This window comes from Hermetia illucens, chromosome 4, assembly GCF_905115235.1.
Source record: "Hermetia illucens chromosome 4, iHerIll2.2.curated.20191125, whole genome shotgun sequence".
Taxonomy (NCBI): Eukaryota; Metazoa; Arthropoda; class Insecta; order Diptera; family Stratiomyidae; genus Hermetia; species Hermetia illucens.
Window position 1 is genome coordinate 21,902,502 of NC_051852.1, and position 18,922 is coordinate 21,921,423.

The 18,922-nt window shown below is 41.8% G+C and overlaps 1 protein-coding gene and 2 non-coding genes across 4 annotated transcripts; all 3 read right to left on the reverse strand.

Annotated features, from left to right (window-relative positions):
• Positions 1-289: 289 nt before the first annotated feature.
• Positions 290-18,675, reverse strand: LOC119653510 (40S ribosomal protein S5). Of its 2 annotated transcripts, XM_038058170.1 has the most exons (5): positions 18,544-18,675; positions 17,379-17,772; positions 17,016-17,132; positions 7,036-7,134; positions 357-425 (listed from the first exon to the last, which is right to left on the reverse strand). In XM_038058170.1, exons 2-5 carry the CDS (start codon positions 17,766-17,768, stop codon positions 357-359), a joined length of 675 nt encoding a protein of 224 aa, XP_037914098.1. In that variant the 5' UTR covers positions 17,769-17,772; positions 18,544-18,675. The 2 variants fall into 2 exon arrangements, with proteins under 2 accessions (XP_037914099.1, XP_037914098.1); XM_038058171.1 differs by lacking the exon at positions 18,544-18,675 and having other exon boundaries at positions 290-425; positions 17,379-17,768.
• Positions 9,773-9,926, reverse strand: LOC119656346. Its single transcript, XR_005250048.1, has one exon. It is a non-coding gene; the product is annotated as a small nucleolar RNA psi18S-1854 (small nucleolar RNA).
• LOC119656347 lies at positions 12,555-12,710 on the reverse strand. Its single transcript, XR_005250049.1, has one exon. It is a non-coding gene; the product is annotated as a small nucleolar RNA psi18S-1854 (small nucleolar RNA).
• Positions 18,676-18,922: the final 247 nt, after the last annotated feature.

The following is an 18,922-nucleotide window of genomic DNA, read 5'->3' on the forward strand; positions in this document are numbered from 1 at the left end:
ATCCAGTCCTCCAAAATATTTTTTCAAGGAAAGGCAAAAAAAAACCGCCTTCACATGCGATGACCCCCTTAATTCGATGAACAGGGACTGTAGATACGTCTAGAGACCGCCATTAGAGTTGCTTATCATAATAACCCAATGCGCTGTTATGTATCAATTTAACCTATCCTTCATGTATAAAACTCCAACCTAAACACATTGCATCTTCCCTACTCATTACTCCAAGAGTACGCTACTCACTATGATCCTCTAAATTATTTTAAATTCTATAAATGAAAACAGCATCTGATTTGTTTCTTTTTTTTAATTAATATATTTTTATGTTTGCAATAAACATAAAGAATGTTAAAAAATGTTTATCGGTTGGATTTGGCGACACGTTCCAATTCGTCCTTCTTTTTGATAGCATAGGAGTTTGATGAACCCTGCAACAGAGAAATGGAGAAATTATTAAGTGATGCATTTTCCTAATTGTGTTTATATTTTGGAATATGATTAACGATTTATCAACTGCTTAATAATCCTAATCCTTAAAGTATGTGGCGGAGGCCAAAATATGTGACTACTACTTTTTAATAATAATAATAAAAAAAGCCCCGAACAAAAGCAATAGAATGAAATTATTTAGGAAAAAACGATGTAGGCAATACTTCGCGTGCGTATAACCTTAGAACGTTTACAAATCATACGCTAGGATAGATATTACCAAATTTTACTCTCGTCCATAAGCGAAACTGTACATAAATTTTAGCCATTATGCAGCATTTTAATGGACTTTTGTCTTTTAATTTAATAACGTGTGGATTGTTGTATTTGAAGGTACCATTCGATATCAGGATTTCTTTTAATAACTTAATTCTTCTTCTATAGTAAGTAAAGCCCTAGAGGACTCCTCTGAATTTACTCCTTTAAATTCTACCCGTAGAACTCACAGATGGCAAAGTACCATCTTAACATCCCCAAAATTTGTCTTCCACTTGCGGGCATGAATATAGGACATTCTTACAAATCTTACAAAAAGAAACGTCAGACAAGTTGCTCTCCTTATAGATATAAGATAATCAAATCAAACAAAAGGAATTCTCGGGAATCCAATTTTCCTCCTTTGCAATCACAGAACAGAATGAGGATGAAACATTGAGCTCGGAATAGCTGATTTCATCAAACGGACGCCCCGCCCTCCATTCATTGATGGGTGTAGCTATTCATAGATAGATGGCTGTAGAACCCTGTTAGTTGTTTCTTATTGGTTTGGCATACACCCTCCGCGGGAGGAGATGGAAAATGGTTTTATTTCCAGAATCCTAAAAGAAAAAAGTTATGGACCGATCCAGGGGACGATCAACATTTGCTACAAGGCCAAATCGCTTTGGAGAGAAGACAATGCTTTGTTTTTGATGGGATCACGAGGTTGTAATATATTACGAGCTTCTAAAAACAGATGAAACTGCAACGCTACTAACAGCTTGAGTTTGATCAAATTATCAATTTGAATCATGTATTACTTGAAAAACGGCCAGAATGGGACACCAAGCACGAAAAAGTAGTTTTTCAGCACCATAACGAACTAGTGCACACATCGAAATCAGTCAGGCATACTGTTGGCGCACTTCCCTTGGATGTTCTACCCCACCCGCCCTACTCAATACGAAGTTAGACAAATAAGTAATGAGACTGATTTTATTGCCCCGCTTATGGTAAACCTGCAACCTTCAAATTCCCTTCCCCTTCTTCTCTCCATTAATATATTCACCATCGCTCTAGCTTGTTTAGTTCGCCTGCTGTGTCGGGTTGAGTAGAAGTGTGTTGGTGGTGCTCGTCGCGAAAATGGAGAACCGAAATCTAGAGCCACGCGTCGTGATAAAATTTTGCGCCAGATTGGGCGAAACAGCTTCGGAATCGTATGCTAAAATTGTAAAAGTGCCTAGCGATAGTGCTCTTAGTCGTGCCCAGGTGTTTAGATGGCATAAAGGGTTTAAGGAGGGGGGTGAAAGCGTGGAAGATGAAGCGCGGAGCGGAAGAGCAGTCGAGGTGCGGTCTGACGCGAATGTGGAGCGTGTGCGCGCCCTAATCCGTAAAGATCGGCGTTTAGCAGTACGAATATTGGCCCCGGAACTGGCTATGAACCGTAAAAGAGTGAGACAAATTTTAACAGACGATTTCGGGATGAAAAAGTTGTGCGCGAAGGTGGTTCCAAAGAACCTTATGAGGAGCAAAAGCAGCATCGAATTACCGACGCAGAAGACTGTTTGGAACAAGTGGAAAACGATATCACGCTGTTCACCCTGTGACTTTTTTTGTTCCTTAGAACAAAATCGGGGGTCAAAGGGACCCATTTTGAATCAATTACGGATATCCAAGCAGCCGTGACGAGAGTACTCGCGGACATCCCAGTCGAAGCGTTCCAGAAATGTTACGAAGAATGGAAAACGCGCTGAAATCGCTGTATAGCTGCCCAAGAGGATTATTTTGAAGGGGATGGCAAAGTTGTAGAATAATTTTTACATATAAGGTATACTGATTCCATAAGTCTTATTACTTAATTGTCTAACCTCGTAGACTTGGCGCCTTCTGACTTTCACTTGTTTGCATCAATGGGACACGCGCTTGCTGAGCAGCACTTCGGTTCTTAGGAAGAAGTAAAAAAAAATGGTTCGATGCATGGTTCGCTTCAAAAGATCAACGCTTTTACTAGCAAGACATCCACAAATTGGCAGAAAGGTCGCAAAAATGTGTAGCTAGCGATGGTCAATACCTCCAATGAAATAAATTTAACCGTTTTTCTAAAATATATGTTTTTTTCTCAACTTAAAAAAAGTGGTTTGATATTTATACATCTGGTAATATTATATATTAGGTTGGGGAAAACGTAATGTCGTATTTTGTCAATAGATAGCGACACTTAAACATATCTTGTGTTGCACTTATCGAATCGGGTCATACTATACGGCGATTTGAAGACGAGAATCTGGGTTACAGATGTCTCTCTGACAGTTTTATGATCTTACGTTTCAGTCTCAAATTATAGCGTGTCAAAGATGGAGTCCACCAAGCAAGAAATTCGTCATATTTTACATTTTTACCACCTGAGAGGTATAGGCATAGCACAGCGTTGGTTCGATCTATTTCGTTCTGGTGTAGTGGATGTCGAAGATACACCCCGTACTGGTAGGCCAATCGTCGTAGAAACCGATAAAATCGTCGAAATCATCTAAGTGGACCGGCATGTGAGCATTCGCTCGATTAGCCAGGAACTGGGTAAGGACAATAAAGCCGTTTGGAACCATTTTGCTGTGTGTTTGGTGGGATTGGAAGGGAGGGGGATAATGCAGTTGCCTTCCAAATGGCAACAAGTTTGCGAACAAAACGGCGCATATTTGATTTAAATCGGATAACTCTAAGTAAATAAAGCGTTAAAATTCGATCATGAATACGACATTATTTTTCGCGTTCTCAACGCACTAGAAATTACAGGAAACCTAAAATTGTTATCAATGGCGTGTGGGGAAATTTATAGAAATTGTCAGAACTTTCACTACATATCACTCTTTGAATGTCGTTAATATTTCGCGTGCGTCCGATCTTATAGTTTTAAATGAATCAAACGCTAGGATAGATATTACCAATGTTTTACTTTTGTCCATAAGCGAAACTGTTCATAAATTCTAGACATTATGCAGCATTTTAATGGACGAATTTCGGTTTCCTATTTTAGTTACTTGAAAAATTGTAAGGCTTTTTCCACACCTTCTTATTCTATGAGGCGCATAAAATCAAAATGCGAATTGCTATTTAAATAAAGCTACCTTACACGATTAGTTTCCCATGAGCCTGATAGCAGTCCGAAGGACAAAATTACAGCAAACTGATCGTTTGTTGTGGCAAACACTTTTTTTTATCGTCTTGCTAATATTAAACCCGTCGGTCCATCAGTTGCCATGCCAATTTTTGATGATATATGACAAGCTGATAAAAAAACTGAGCGTGTAAAGTTGCTCTAAGGCCGCTCATGCCAAGCCATTAAAATGCACGTGGTTAGTCTTGACATTTGTCAACATACTATTCACGAACATTTTTCAGCATGGAGTGATTAGAGCGCGAAGGTCGTGGTTCAAACTTCACTGGTGGCAGAGAGATTTGTATAATGACTCAATGTTGGATACCAGTCGACTCAGTTGTGATTCAAATCAGAGTAATAATCTCGGGCGAGCGCAATGCTGACCACATTGCCTCCTCCAGATTAATGTAATGTACCGCATTGCGCAGGCCTTGCATTTGTGAATCAATGAATTCAAGTTGAGGTACTTATTTTGTGTCGCTCAACGGTTGAGAATGGCTTGCTCACTTATTGTGAGAAAAACCCTTGAAGATGGATCGTATTGGGTTGGGGAAAAAGAAATGTCGTATTTTGTCAATAGATGGCGACACTTAAACATATCTTGTGTTATACTTATCGCATCGGTTCATACTATGCAGCGATTTGAAGACGACAATCTGTGCTACAAGTGTCTCTTTGACAGTGTTGTGATCTTACGTTTCAGTCTCAAATTATAGCGTGTCAAAGATGGAGTCCACCAAGCAAGAAATTCGTCATATTTTACATTTTTACCACCTGAGAGGTAAAAATGCAATGAGACGCCCAAAAAAATTTTTGAAGCTTATGAGTCCAATACTGTAACGATTCGCATAGCACAGCGTTGGTTCGATCTATTTCGTTCTGGTGTAGTGGATGTCGAAGATACACCCCGTACTGGTAGGCCAATCGTCGTAGAAACCGATAAAATCGTCGAAACCATCCAAGTGGACCGGCATGTGAGCATTCGCTCGATTAGCCAGGAACTGGGTAAGGACCATAAAGCCGTTTGGAACCATTTGCAGAAGGTTAGATTCCAAAAAAAAAAAAACTGGATGTTTGGGTGCCACACGAGTTGACGCAAAAAAATCCCTTGCACCGAATCAACGCCCGCGATGCACTGTTGAAACGGAACGAGTTCGACCCATTTTTGAAGCGGATGGTGACGTGATGAAAAGTGGATCACGTACGAAAATCTCAAGCGAAAAAGATCGTGGTCGAAGCGCGGCGAGCAGGCCCAAATCATCGCCAAGCCCCGATTGATGGCCAGGAAGGATGCGCTGTGTTTGGTGGGATTGGAAGGGAATCATCCACTATGAGCTGCTCAACTATGGACAGACCCTCAATTCGGTTCTCTATTGTGAGCAACTCGACCGTTTGAAGCAGGCGATTGACCAGAAGCGGCCAGGATTGGTCAATAGGAATGGTGTTCTGTTCAACCAGCGCATCACACATCTTTGATGACCCGCCAGACCAAGCTGGCTTCTGGCTTCTGAGATGTCCTATCGCACCCACCGTATAGTCCGGACCTGGCACCAAGTGATTACCATCTCTTCCGGTCCATGCCAAACGCTCTTGGTGCTACTAAGTTCGCCTCAAAAGAGGCTTGCGAAAAGTGGCTGTCTGAGTTTTTTGCAAATAAGGAGGGGGGTTTATAAGAGGGGGATAATGGAGTTGCCTTCTAAATGGTAACAAGTTTGCGAACAAAACGGCGCATACTTGACTTAAATCGGATAATTCTAAGTATGTTAAATAAAGCCTTAAAGTTCGACCACGAATACATTATTTTTTCCCCAACCCAGTTCTCAACGCACTAGAAATTACAGGAAACGTGAAATTCTTGTCAATGGCGCGTGGGAAATTGAAGTGTCAGAAGAAGAATTTGCACGACGTGTCACTCTTTGAATGTCGGTAATATTTCGCGTGCGTCTGATCTTATAGTTTTAAATGAATCAAACGCTAGGATAGATATTACCAATGTTTTACTTTTGTCCATAAGCGAAACTGTTCATAAATTCTAGACATTATGCAGCATTTTAATGGGCGAATTTTGGTTTTCTACTTTAGTTACTTGAAAAATTTTAAGGCTTTCTCCATACCTTCTTATTCTATGAGGCGCATAAATGGGATATGCGAATTGCTATTTAAATAAAGCGACACGATTAGTTTCCCATGAGCCTGATGGCAGTCCGAAGGACAAAATTACAGCAAACTGATCGTTTGTTGTAGCAAACACTTTTTTTATCGTCTTGCTAAGACGTTTAAACCCGTCGGTCCATCAGTTGCCATGTCAATTTTTGATGATTGATATATGATAAACTGATAAAAAACTGACCGTGTAAAGTTGCTTTCAGGTCGCGCATACCAAGCCATTGAAATGCACGTGGTTAGTCTTGACATTTGACAACATACTATTGAAGCATGAAGTGATTAGAGCGCTGCTAAAGTCGTGGTTCATATTTCACTGGTGGTCGAATCAGTTGTGATTCAAATCAGAGTAATAATATCGGGCGAGCGCAATGCGGACCACATTGCCTCCTCCAGTTTATTGTAGTGTGCCGTTACGGTCTTGAATGAAGTGCTCCGCTTCAAGGCTTTGCTCCTGTGGATTCAATCAATTCAAGCTGAAGCACTAATTTTGTGTCGCTCAACGATTCAGAATGGCTTCTTTGTATTGGACGTAGAATTTGTAGACGATTTGCAAGCGCTATTATATTAGATTTTACTCTAAACGTAACAACAATATGAGGACGACTTGACGCATAAAAAGCAATGGAAAACGAAGATCATGTGCTCCACATGGATGGAATGACTCCTTCATTCAAGGGGCACTATCGGATTTTCTAGCCGAGTTAAACGTCAGCTCACAATTCAAAATTGATCAGAGATCAGAATGCCTGCAACAGAACACGTCAAATGTTCACAACAAATGTCGGTAATACTTCGCGTGCGTCTGATCTTATAATTTTAAATAAATCGTACGCTAGGATAGATATCACCGAGAATACTTTACTCTGGTCCATAAGCGAAACTGTTCATAAATGTAAGACATTATGCAGCATTTTTCTGGACGTTAGAATTAAAACTAAACATTCACATTTTAAGTCGATTTTACGTAGATACTTGACTAGGATTTTGAAAAATAAGATTGGTTTCTTCCTAGATGTAATCAAGATTCTTACCTTAGCAGCGTTGATAAGTTCATCAGCCAAGCATTCAGCAATAGTTTTAATGTTACGGAAAGCGGCTTCACGAGCGCCAGTGCACAATAGCCAGATAGCCTGAAATAAGAGTAGATGGAAAAGTTAATTAGATTCAATGAAGGAAGGAAGATTACAAATTATTTCTTATTGTTTAAAGGAGTAAATATGTTGAAAAATTTTATATAGAACATTTCATTAAAAAAAATATCCTAACACTTAAGCTTTCTAAATTTTATGTTGTCCAGTGTAATTGGCTGCTTTTTTATCAAAGAAAAAAAAACAGTATCTGTTCTGGACATTCCCTTTGATTCGATTTCCTACAGGATTAGGCAATTGAACTGCACCTTTAGAAAACGCTATAATTATTTCTGTGCTGAAAATGAAGTGTGGAACGTTGTTTTTTAAACATTCTTGATTAAGGCGTGCTTTGTGAGACCGTGCTCAGTCTTGTTGAAATGTCCACGGTCTACGACCGAAATATTTATCTCCCCAGGGTTTTAATACTGCCTCCAAGATAGTTTCGCGGTAGATTGTTGCACTTATCTTGGCGCCACGGTTCAAAAACACGAGCGGAGAGCGTCCATCGGCGGTTATGACAGTCCATATCATCACCATCTGTGCTGCTTGCTTTCTGGTGGCCGTCCGAAGGTGTAAATTTTCGAAAAATCTCTCTGGCAAGTAGACTCGGTCATTTTGTTTGTTCACAAACTGCTCAATCATAAATTTGGCCTTGATTAGAAAAAAACCTACTTCGGTCCTAGCAATTCCTTAGTTCGTTCCACTCTTACTTTTTTCTGTTGAGTTGTAAGATCGTATGCTTATTGGAACTTCAGAGGCTTCAGTTTAAGCTCATTTTGCAATATTCTTTGCACATTTCGAATGCATATGTTAAGCTCAGCAGCCATTTTTCTGCCACTGTGGCGAGGATTTCGTTCAATTCGCTTCTTCACTTTTCGAACCATTTCTGCCGATGTTGTGGATCTTTCCCGACCACCTCCATAGCATTTTGCAATGCTGCCAGTATCTTTGTAACGAGCTATGATTCGAGATACAAATGATTTATTAACGTTGAGGTGTTGTAGGGCTCTAAAAATAGCCATTTGTGAATTTACAGCCAAATATAAAGCAATCACACTATCGCTTTTGAATTCAATCACGGACATTTTTTCTTCTCACTAAACGCAAATTGTTTTATCTGTCATGAGGCAAAATTTGAGCGCGCTGTCATGAACAGTTTGGAAATTGTAGTAGTCTGAAGTTGGTTGCAGTTCAATTGCCTCACCCTGTAGATATGCTCGGTGGTTCTGATAACATCACATAATCCAATTTGTGCAGAAAGATCTTCGGTTTTTGCAAATATGTATAACAATTCGATGGAAATCATTGAAATTCAAAATTGTGTGGAACGGTTCAAGGAAAATCATTGAAAAAAATGTAATTTCAAAGATTAACATAAACCTTTCCAAATCGTTCATATTGTCCAGAAGCATAGCCGATTATTTTTTAAGACAAACAACCAGTAATAAGCTGGACTGTTCCAAATGCAATTGAAGACATGTCCACCAAAGAATGAGAGGAAAAACTGATTCCTAAAATTTGTACTTCCATAGGGAGTGTATTAGTCAATGCAAAAATCTGCTTTTTCTCCTATCGAAACGCTTCTATGTATAAACACCAAAACTAAACAATTCCTTTTCAGATTCTCTGAAGGATAATGCAGAGACGATTCGACAAAAAAAAAGTGCAAATTAAAAAATAAAACAACAAAACCTAATTTTAAGTCCTAGCTCAATATATCAACACTGATAAAGAGGGTATAACGGAACACGATGATCAAATAGACAATTTGATTCGGCGCTAAGGACATAACTATATTCCGGGTAAAGTAACGTTACAATACATCTTACAGTTTTTGCGGTAGAGGTTAGGGGATAGAAGGATGAAAAAGCTCTTCTAAATTTATGTTAAGGAAATGAGAGATCTAAATTCGCATCACTTGGTGTCGGACCGGAGCAATTGGAGACCACTGACCCTTCATTTTGGAATAAGCACCCAAAGATTCAAAAAAGACTAGCATGACTTTCGGGTCCTAATAGTCGTTTGTGGACCAATAAAAGAGAGATAATTTACTCTCCAATTAGTCCCTTCTCACATCAAAGGGATGCATCTTTTCTTACTAAAATTAGGGAAGCGGATGGAAAGCAACGGCTGCATTGAAAATTAATTTTGATTTGACAAAGTACTTCAAGTTACGAAATTTGTTGCCCAAATCCCAAATGTTTAAAGATAATAAGACCCTTGAATGTATAAACATAAAACGGAAAGGGCCACAGGGAAAAGCTACTGTCGAAAAAGAAACAAGAACCACCTGTGAAAAACACAACAATATCGGCAGTACTTTGTTATAAGGGATTTTCGTTGTAGCGATGACGCTGTTGAAGCAATGCGGGGCAAAACCATGTAATGACATTCGGTTTGCCCGATAGGGAGTATTGGAAAAGCGCGCATACTGGGGGCTTATAATTTAAACCACTCAACAGGCCAGACTAACTCTATTAAGACCCCATTCACTACCTCCTAGAAATCAAACTTCACTGGAAAAGGGAATTGACACTCAATGTAATGATTACCCAGTTATATAAGATAAGAATATCTATCAACTAATTGCGGACATGCTACTGTTGCTACTCATAAAAGGATATGCAAACACTAATCCTCATATCAATTGTAGTTTCTCATTTATGAGTGGGGCACGAATTATATTAAGTGCAACGCTCAGAGGAAGAGAAACCAAAATTTACTGTAGTCCATTTGAATACCATTCTGCCGATAAGTCACTCAAAACGGTTTTAGTACTGGACATAAAATTTTCTACAAGACACCATATATGGTAATAAGTACTATAACTGTCGAATTTTTACAATCAACTGAACGCAAACAAGTTCAGAACTTTTAGTATTTACAAAAAACATGGCATGGTGCTCGTGAGCTCGAATAGCAATACCACCTTGAAACATCTCTGACAATTAGGTGAGAGTGAACACTGGGGCAAAGGCAACTCATCAGACGCTACCTCACCTCTGTCCTGGGAGCAGTGTGATCGAAGCGGTTCGCAGGTGTTATGTACTCCTTTTTTATAAAACAACATGGGTGTGAATTATATAGAACGTAAATTGGCTCTTACCACCAACCGTATAACAACTGCGAACCGCTTCGATTACGCTGCTCCCAGGGCAGGGGGTGAGGCAGCGTCTGATAAGTTGGCGCGCCATCGTCCCCGTTTAATCTTGGAATATGGTCATCAGTTGCACCAACATTTCATCGACTTCAAAGTGGCCTATGACAGCATAGCCAAGGTAAAACTATACACGGCCATGACAAAACTGACTAGGTTTACTCTGACCAATGTGTAAGGCCAGATAAAAGCAGCAAGGTCATTCTCGAGACTATTCAATATGAACAGGGGGCGCGAGATTTTGGACTCCACATTAATGACGGGAAGACCCAGTACATGGTAGCACTAGGCAGAAGAGAACAATAAAGATAGGAAAATACAACTTTGAAATCGTTGATAATTTCTCCTATCTAGGGTTGGAAATCACAACCGATAACAGCTACGAGGAAATCCGTGGACGATTTTTGTTACCCAACAGATCCAAATGTCAGCTTACAAAAACTGTTTCGTTCGAAAATTCTCACCGTAGGGTCAAAGCTCTTACTGTACAAGACAATGATCTTGCCAGCCCTCATGTATTCTTCCGAGATTTTGTGAATTGCAAACTCTGTTCGATAGAAGAATCCTCCGAAGAATTTTCGGCTCCCTATAAGAGGATGTTAAATTCCGTAGCCGATATAACGATGAAATTTATGAGGGATACCAATACCGTTTGGTTGTGGAAAAATTCTGTTCAATAGGTTGCGGTGGTTTAATCCTTACAGCGAAGCTTATCCAGTCCGGAAAGTCTACATAGTATAGCCAAAGTTCTGTCAGTCGACGCGTATAGCGAGAAATGTTAGGCCGCCGAAAGTGGTAGCACTGCGTACGGAGAGTACCTAACCATACCCCACTTCCGTCAGACTTTCAGGTACCGGAGCGGAGCGCGTGAACGACAACACGATAAGTTCGCTAACTACGCAAAAAGAATCGCTATTATTGCGTTGCACCAATGTGGGAATGCCGGAAAAGATTCATAGTTTGTTAGAAAAGCTGCCGATAAACGAACGATTCGTTTTTAGGACATTAGCTTGATACCGCGAAACAGTTAATGTGGTTAACATGCCACGGGAGAGGAACCCGCGCTCCGTACGTCGCCCGAATGTGGTGCATGCTGTGCGTGAGCGTGCTCGTCGCAATCCTCTCTGCAAGCAGAAACGAATGTCGGCGGAAATGGTGGTTTCAACTCGAAGTATGAGTCGTATTATTTTACGAGAAGATCTCGGTCTCGATGCGTACCGGTGGTCCGTTAGCCATATGTTAACGCCAAAACTGAAGGAAATACGACGAACTGGGTGTGCTGCTCTTCTACAACGATTTCCCGGTAAAAAATATCGCAAAATTCTATTTTCTGATGAAACAATTTTTACCATCGAAGAAAAATTCAACCGACAAAATGATCGAGTATATGCTCACAATTGTTATGAAGCCAAAGAAAATGCTCCGCGAGTCCAAAGTCGTCACCATTCGACTTCTGTCATGGTGGGGCGTCTCATATCACTTCTTTTTCTTCAGCCTTTGTCCCGCTCACAAGCGGGGTCGGCTGGGCGTCTCATATCACGGAGTAACTGATATTCATTTCTGCGAGGCCGGCGTCAAAACCAATGCGAGCGTGTATGAAAAGATGTTAGAGGATTTAGTCGAGCCATTGAGTGAATCTCTATTCGTTGGAAAGCCGTGGTACTTCCAACAGGACTCGACCCCGCTCACAAAGCCAAGATAATTTAGCAGTGGGTAGCAGCGCATGTTCCTGACTTCATAATCGCGGATGAATGGGTCTCAGGCAGCCCAGATTTGAATCCTCCGGACTATAGCCTTTGGGCTAAGTTAGAGGAGAGACTGCCTGCGATCGAACTTACACCGATTTGGAGTGTTTGAAGGTCAGCATCGTGCGGGCCTGTATAGCTGCTAGCGGCGGCCATTTTGAATATTTTTTTTTATGTTTTCCTTTTCTAATGGTGTACTTTTCGATTGATTTGGTTTATTACTTCGTGAGAAACAGAGATTTTTTTAGAATGACAGAACTTATGGCTATACTATTTATAAGGACAATATCTATGGCAGAAAACAAAAGCTGGGCAGACCCTACCTCAGATGAAGAGATTGTGTAGGTCAGGACGCCACACAGCTTTTAGAGATATTGAAATGGTCGTGCAAAATCGGGATGTCTGGAGTCCTTTACTAGGCAAGCCTATACCAGATACATAGATAGTTGTTGCGCCGTTAATGATTATGACAATTCTCGCTTCTTTCTTTTTTAAACGATCAGGAATTATAATTAAAAAGTAAGCAACTGTAGTTTCTCATTTATGAGTGAGGCACAAAGGATATTTTAAGTGCAAAACTCAGAGGAAGAGAAACCAAAATTTACTGTAGTCCATTTGAATACCATTCTGATGATAGTGCATACAAAACGGTTTTAGTACTGGACAGAATTCAATGAAAATTGTATAGCCAAGGTTTTTTTTTGGTGGGGTTGCTGTTTTCAAACTAACACTTAACATGTAACTAAGATTGATCAAATTATCAAAGAAAAACGTATGATTTTGATTAATTTCAATAAGTGAAACATGGAACATCAAAACGCATATATGTAGCGATTAAGGCGATTGATCCAACTTATTGCCTCCACTTTAGGTCGTATTTGCGATGCACGAATGAAATAGCACAACATTGATTTGAGTTAATTTAAATTGAAGGAATCCTGGCTTGGTGGAAAACGTCCCGCTTTTAAGCAAGTTTTGAAGATCCGCTAGGGAATGCAAGCTGTATGGAATTGTACGCTTGGTGTATTTGAAGAGAAAAGGGGGAATTTCTTGAGGATAGCTTCATTGGAGGTAAACAGAGCTGTGCAGCCGCGATCTCTTTTTATATCTTCATTGTCTCTTTGTCGGATGGCTTAGCTGTCGCTACGGAAGGTCGCGGTACAAATCTCACTGGTGGCAATGAGATTTGTGTCGTGACTGGAGGTCGAATAGCAGTCGACTCAGCTGTGAATTACATTGTACCTAAGTGAAATCAGGGTAATAATCCCGGGTGAACGCAATGCTGACCATATTGCCTACTATAGAGTACCGTAGTCCTGTAATAGACATCGTTACGGTCTTATATTAAGCGCTCTAACACATGTTAAAACCCAGATTCAATTGAATTAATCGTGGCAAAGATTGTTATTGCCCACCAGAAAAAAAAACCCAAAATACAGGGTCTATTCTGAAAGGATTCTTTAAAAAAAATATGCATGACAATAGTACAAACGCACTACACACTGCCGTCGCCGAGTTTCCCAATTTTCGTAGGCTTACAGGAACATCTGCAGTGAGCCGTAATTCTTCTCTTTGACCGTCCATTTATTTTTGCGAATAGACAAAGTGCAGCGGGGCGAGAAGGGCGCAGAGGCTGGCATAACCCTTATGCTGGGCAAGATACTCCACTACTCAGAAAACTAATTGTTAGCGATGGCTGGGCGGACACGAACAATGTGTTTTCATAGTTTTGTGATGACCCTGTGATACCAACTTTTTGTGGATGGCCCCCCTATCAAATGAACACGGATTTTTGCATGGATGTGGAGAAAAAAGGATGTTCCATTATGAGCACTGCCATTTGCTTAACGAGTGGTACTCAAACATCTACATCTTGTCACCACATGAAAAAGATCCTGGCAAACGGTTTTTCGATTGATCTTTTGCTACTCTGACAACACTTAAGGCATCAACTTTGCGCAAACTTTCCTCATGGCTGAATTTTCTATCACCATCTCAGGGGCTCTGAGGTAGAAAGGCTGACGGGGCAGCAACCCTTTCGGCCGAACCAAAGCCAAGTGGCAGACGAGAATCTTCACATCGTGACACCGGGAAACGCTTTACTCATTTTGATTTGCTGGTCGTGATGGAGTAGGCGAATGCTCCCAAGGTTTCTATAGGCATTCAGACCTGAGCCTGCATGTACGCTCATCTGAAATGGCTTCGACTACGAAACCTTAGAAGGGATATACTGGTACCATGGGAACCAGGATATCCCTCTGAATTTACATGCCTCAGGAGAAGTGCTGATTCATGTACTTTTAGTCCCGTTGTTAACGGTTGCCCCCCCTACTGGGAGTTGGGTGGTGATTGCGGGCCTAAACGTGGGAGTTGCATTTCAACTGGGGTGCCGTACTTTGTAGTTCTGGAGAGATTTAGGTAGGTCTGCTGCATTATATACTCAGTGTAGACTGGTACCGTTGTCCTTGTTACAGTGGGGTCCTGATTGTGGTCACAAAATCAATCCGTGTCTTAAGTAGACTATGGGGTTAAGCCTGCAAGGTAGGTACTCACGTAAAACCATCACGACGTAATTGTCACATCAAAAATTTGGGTTTGAGGGATGCTCAAGTCATCAGCAATCATTCTGATGCTGAACCTACGTTCGCTGTTTTGTAAATTTTTCAGTTGCGGACATATTTTTGCCAGTCTCGCTGGCCGGAAGGCGTCTGGAGCGATGGTTGCCACTCAAAAATATCCGATTGATCCATGGCAGCATCACGTTAGGTCTTGTCGTGAGTATCCTTGCCCGTTATACCAAGCTTTACACAAAATTTTATCGCGTATCAACAGCGATTCACGATACAAGCGACCTGCTTTCTTCTACGACCAAGAGTCGACTGATGATTTTTCCTAGCGTTCCCAGTATTCCCCTTTGCCGATCCTGTACGCGCAGATTACCTTCCGGCAGCCCCTTCACCCAGAACAGGAATGCGGTGCTGACTCCGCGATCCGTGCGCTAATTTTATTTTGATGTTCGGGAAGTCGGGAATCGATTTGTCTGAGGCGTGATGGTGTTGAACCTATCCAAGGAGGCCGTGATTGGCTGCTGGTTGGAGACTTGTAACCGCATCCTTTATGACCGAATAGAATCCTGGCTTGCTAATCATCCTCAGAGAATATTAGAGGGAGTGGTGATCTTGGTTCAGTGAAATTGGCACAGTTTTGGGTTTATTCTTCGTTCCACCATGTCATTGGGCCGTCCATGAAGAAGAAAGGAAGACGGCGACCACTCGTCGCGTAGGTGCGAGAATCAACTCGAGGCTAATCCTTCCAACGCCGTATTATCTTCCTAGGGCCGGACCTCTGGAACGCTTCCTACGATAGTATGCTGAGACTCGATATGCCCGAAGAGTCGCACCTGGCTAGTTATGCAGACGACGTTGCGGCGCTTGTTGCCGGACGCACTGTTGAACAGGCCCAAAGCAGATTTGGCATATTGATGCAACGGTTAAGCGGATGGATGACTGTTCACGGTTTCAGCCTTGCGCTGGAAAAAACCGAAGTAGTCATTTTGATCAGAAAGAGAATCCTGACACTGCGTCCCATATCGATCGGTGAGTTGACTATAGAGTCAAAATCAGCGGTTAAATACCTTGGTTTAATGCTCGACTTGAATATGAGCTTCTTCGAGCAAATCAAAGCAGCAGCGGATAGGGTTGCAGGTGGGGTCTCAGCCTTGAGTCGGATAATGGCGAATGTTGGGGGCCCTACATCCACGTCTATTTATGGGAACAACGCAGTCCGTTCTGCTCTAGAGCGCGGAGGTATGGGCTGATGCCCTTGACAATGAGGTGCATCGTAATCGCCTTGCTCAAGTGCAGGGACGGGGAGCTTTGCGAGTTGCGTCTGTTTATCGCACTGTCTCAAAATCGACCGTGATAGTGATCGCAGGAGTGAACACCGGTGCCCTCCTTACTAAGGAGCGTGTAAAGCTATCTACAGCCGTAAGGAAAGTGGTCGATGAAGAACATCAACGCACCCTTAACGAGTGGCAACTCTCTTGGCAAAATGAGCCAAAAGGCAGATGGACTGCGCGGCTCATCGACAATTTAGATCCGTGGCTGAATCGAATGCACAATGAGATTGATTACTTCCAAGCGGGTATGGAGGTTTTCAATCTTACTTGCACATTGAGATCGGGAAGGACCGACCTCCTGATTGTGTTTTGCAATGGAGTGGCGGATGACGCTGAACACACCTTTTTCTCTTATGAAAGGTGGAACGGCTTTCGTCAGCAGCTTTATGCAGATACAGGGGAGCTCTCTCCAGACATTGTCAGAGAGATGCTGAGGAGCGTTGGCAACAGGAGTCGTGTTGCGCATTATGTCCAGGCTCTTCTTATTGCGAAGAAGATTAATTCGACCGCCGGAGGAACCGGATGGCAAAGGGGTTTCCTAACTTGGAGGCTTCCAAAGCCCGGAGAGCTAGCCTGACGTAATGTATCACACGAAGGTTTTAAATAGCAGATATTCGTTGTGGATCCTGGCCTTGCCAGAGAGAGTCCCTGAAGTCATTCCTCAAAGATTTTCTTCTACACAAAATCATCCGAAGCAAAATAAATGTCGATGTATTTCCATGAGGGAAGAAAGGAATCGATAGTTCAAAAGGGACAATTATTTCGGATACTGGAAAACTTAGAAAGTCTATAAAGAAAAAAGGACAACCCACAACCACAAATCCGAGAGAGTGCCTAATTTCTGGTACGGACTTTATCAACAAAATTGCCGACCTCCCTTTTATCGATTTCTTGTAGACTTTCATCAACGCCTGAAAGACATTGGAGGAGATTCCTGGGCTTATATTGGATAATTACGACGTAAAACGTCACCAATTGTACCAAGGAAAAGTCCGAGTTTTGGTACCGATGGCACCAGCGGCATAAATAACGTTTGCTGGGTTGTCTGTAAATAATTACTGCCGAAAAATGAGCGACTTACCTGGTTAACACGTCGGAGTGGCGAAACATCGACGGCTTGACGTCTGACAGTACCAGCGCGACCGATACGTGTGGAGTCTTCACGTGGGCCAGAGTTGATGATGGCTGTTACGAGAACCTGGAACGAATCAATAAATTATTAACCGCAATATTCTTCGATTCGCAATGGAATTGTTTGCTTTGAGTATGTTGTTTGTAAGATATATTCGCAGAGCTCGCGGGCATCATCTGCAAAGTTCGGATAAACAAACAATTTCGCTCTAGTCCGCATTCTACCCTTCAGCCCCGTAGACTCAAAGCTGACGGTTTAGCATGGGACGATTGGCAAACAATGGGATAACAAACCAAACCCTCTTAGACTTACCTGAAGTGGATTCTCTCCTGTGAGCAAGTGAATGATCTCGAACGAGTGTTTCACAATGCGGACGGCCATCAATTTCTTGCCGTTGTTGCGTCCCTTCATCATCAAAGAATTGGTGAGACGTTCGACAATTGGGCATTGAGCCTTGCGGAAACGTTTGGCGGCATAACGTCCGGCTGAATGTGGCAAATATCTTGCGTATTTCTCCTTGACGGCAATGTAATCTTGCAACGACATATCATTGACTTGGACATCGTCGCAGCTCCAACGACCGAACAATTTGATGTCGGGCAACTCAGCTGGCTGGGGAACGGACACTGTGTCCAAGACAGCTACTGGGGGCTCAGCCTCCGGTTGCTCGTCGTAGTTTTCAATACTCTCGACTTCGGTCATTTTGCTGAAAGAGATTTAGGGGATTGATTAAAGTGGATGCAATACGTTAAGGATAAAAAAATTCGTAAAGTGAGAAGAAAGCATTGGCTGCCCGTAGCGGTAGTGGTCACGAAAGAGCCTAAATTTGATACCTCCATTAATTATTTTCCTTAATTCTTCGTGTGGCGAGCTCAAGTACAGAAATTAAGTAGAACGGCTCAGAATATTTTAAGAAATATCAATAATTTCGCGACAACCACTGAATTCTCAACTCGCCTACATTTAAACAAAACGACGATGGCTAATTTCTGGGCTCCTACGAACCATTTAAGGATCCATTATTCTGTTCGCATTGTCTCAACGACCAGCAGTTGTAAAATAACGTCCGATTGCTCGACAAATCCGCATTAAATGAAGGATTCCTGGCAAACCTCCGGCCGGTCACCATGTCTACGAATCACCTGTACTTGCTCAAATATGGGAGAGGCGCCAGTTGAATTCCGCCGCGCAACACCCAGTGGAGAACAACCAAGTCTGCTCTAGTCCATTAAAATACCATTCTGACGACTTTACATGCAAAACGGTTTTAGCACTGGACAGGATTCGCGGAAACTTCATACAAAACACCACGTGTGACACTTTCGACATTCGAGTCATAACCTAGCAACCTTTTATCGACATTTTGCGCCTCTGTCGAACAAGGAATCTTCTTAATTTATATATCTTCTGGGGCACCAATGCTTTCTTCACGATTTAAAAGTTATTTTTGTAGCGTGGCTACGGAAATTCCACTTACTTTTCACCTAAAAATTAACACCCCGATGCGAATCTCAATGGCGTTCGCTGAAAAAGAACACATCCCGGCAGCGCTGCAGGTCGGCTCGGCGGCTGGTGTTGGAAGTAGGAAATGATAACGTTCAATAGGAAGTGATTGGGTGAACTGTCAAATGAGGGGCGCCAGAATTGAATGAATGAATTCAGGAATTTTGTAACACGAGCTCTTAATTAAAATTAATTGGTGCATATTCTAATCTATAAAAATTATAAATTGGGATAAAATTCCCCTTTTTTATAGATAAATGCAAGCTGTAGGTGCTGATTCAGCTATTTGGTACACGCTTAAACGCCATCTATTGTCAGTCAATTGCAAATTAAACAATTAACAGAGCAAGTAC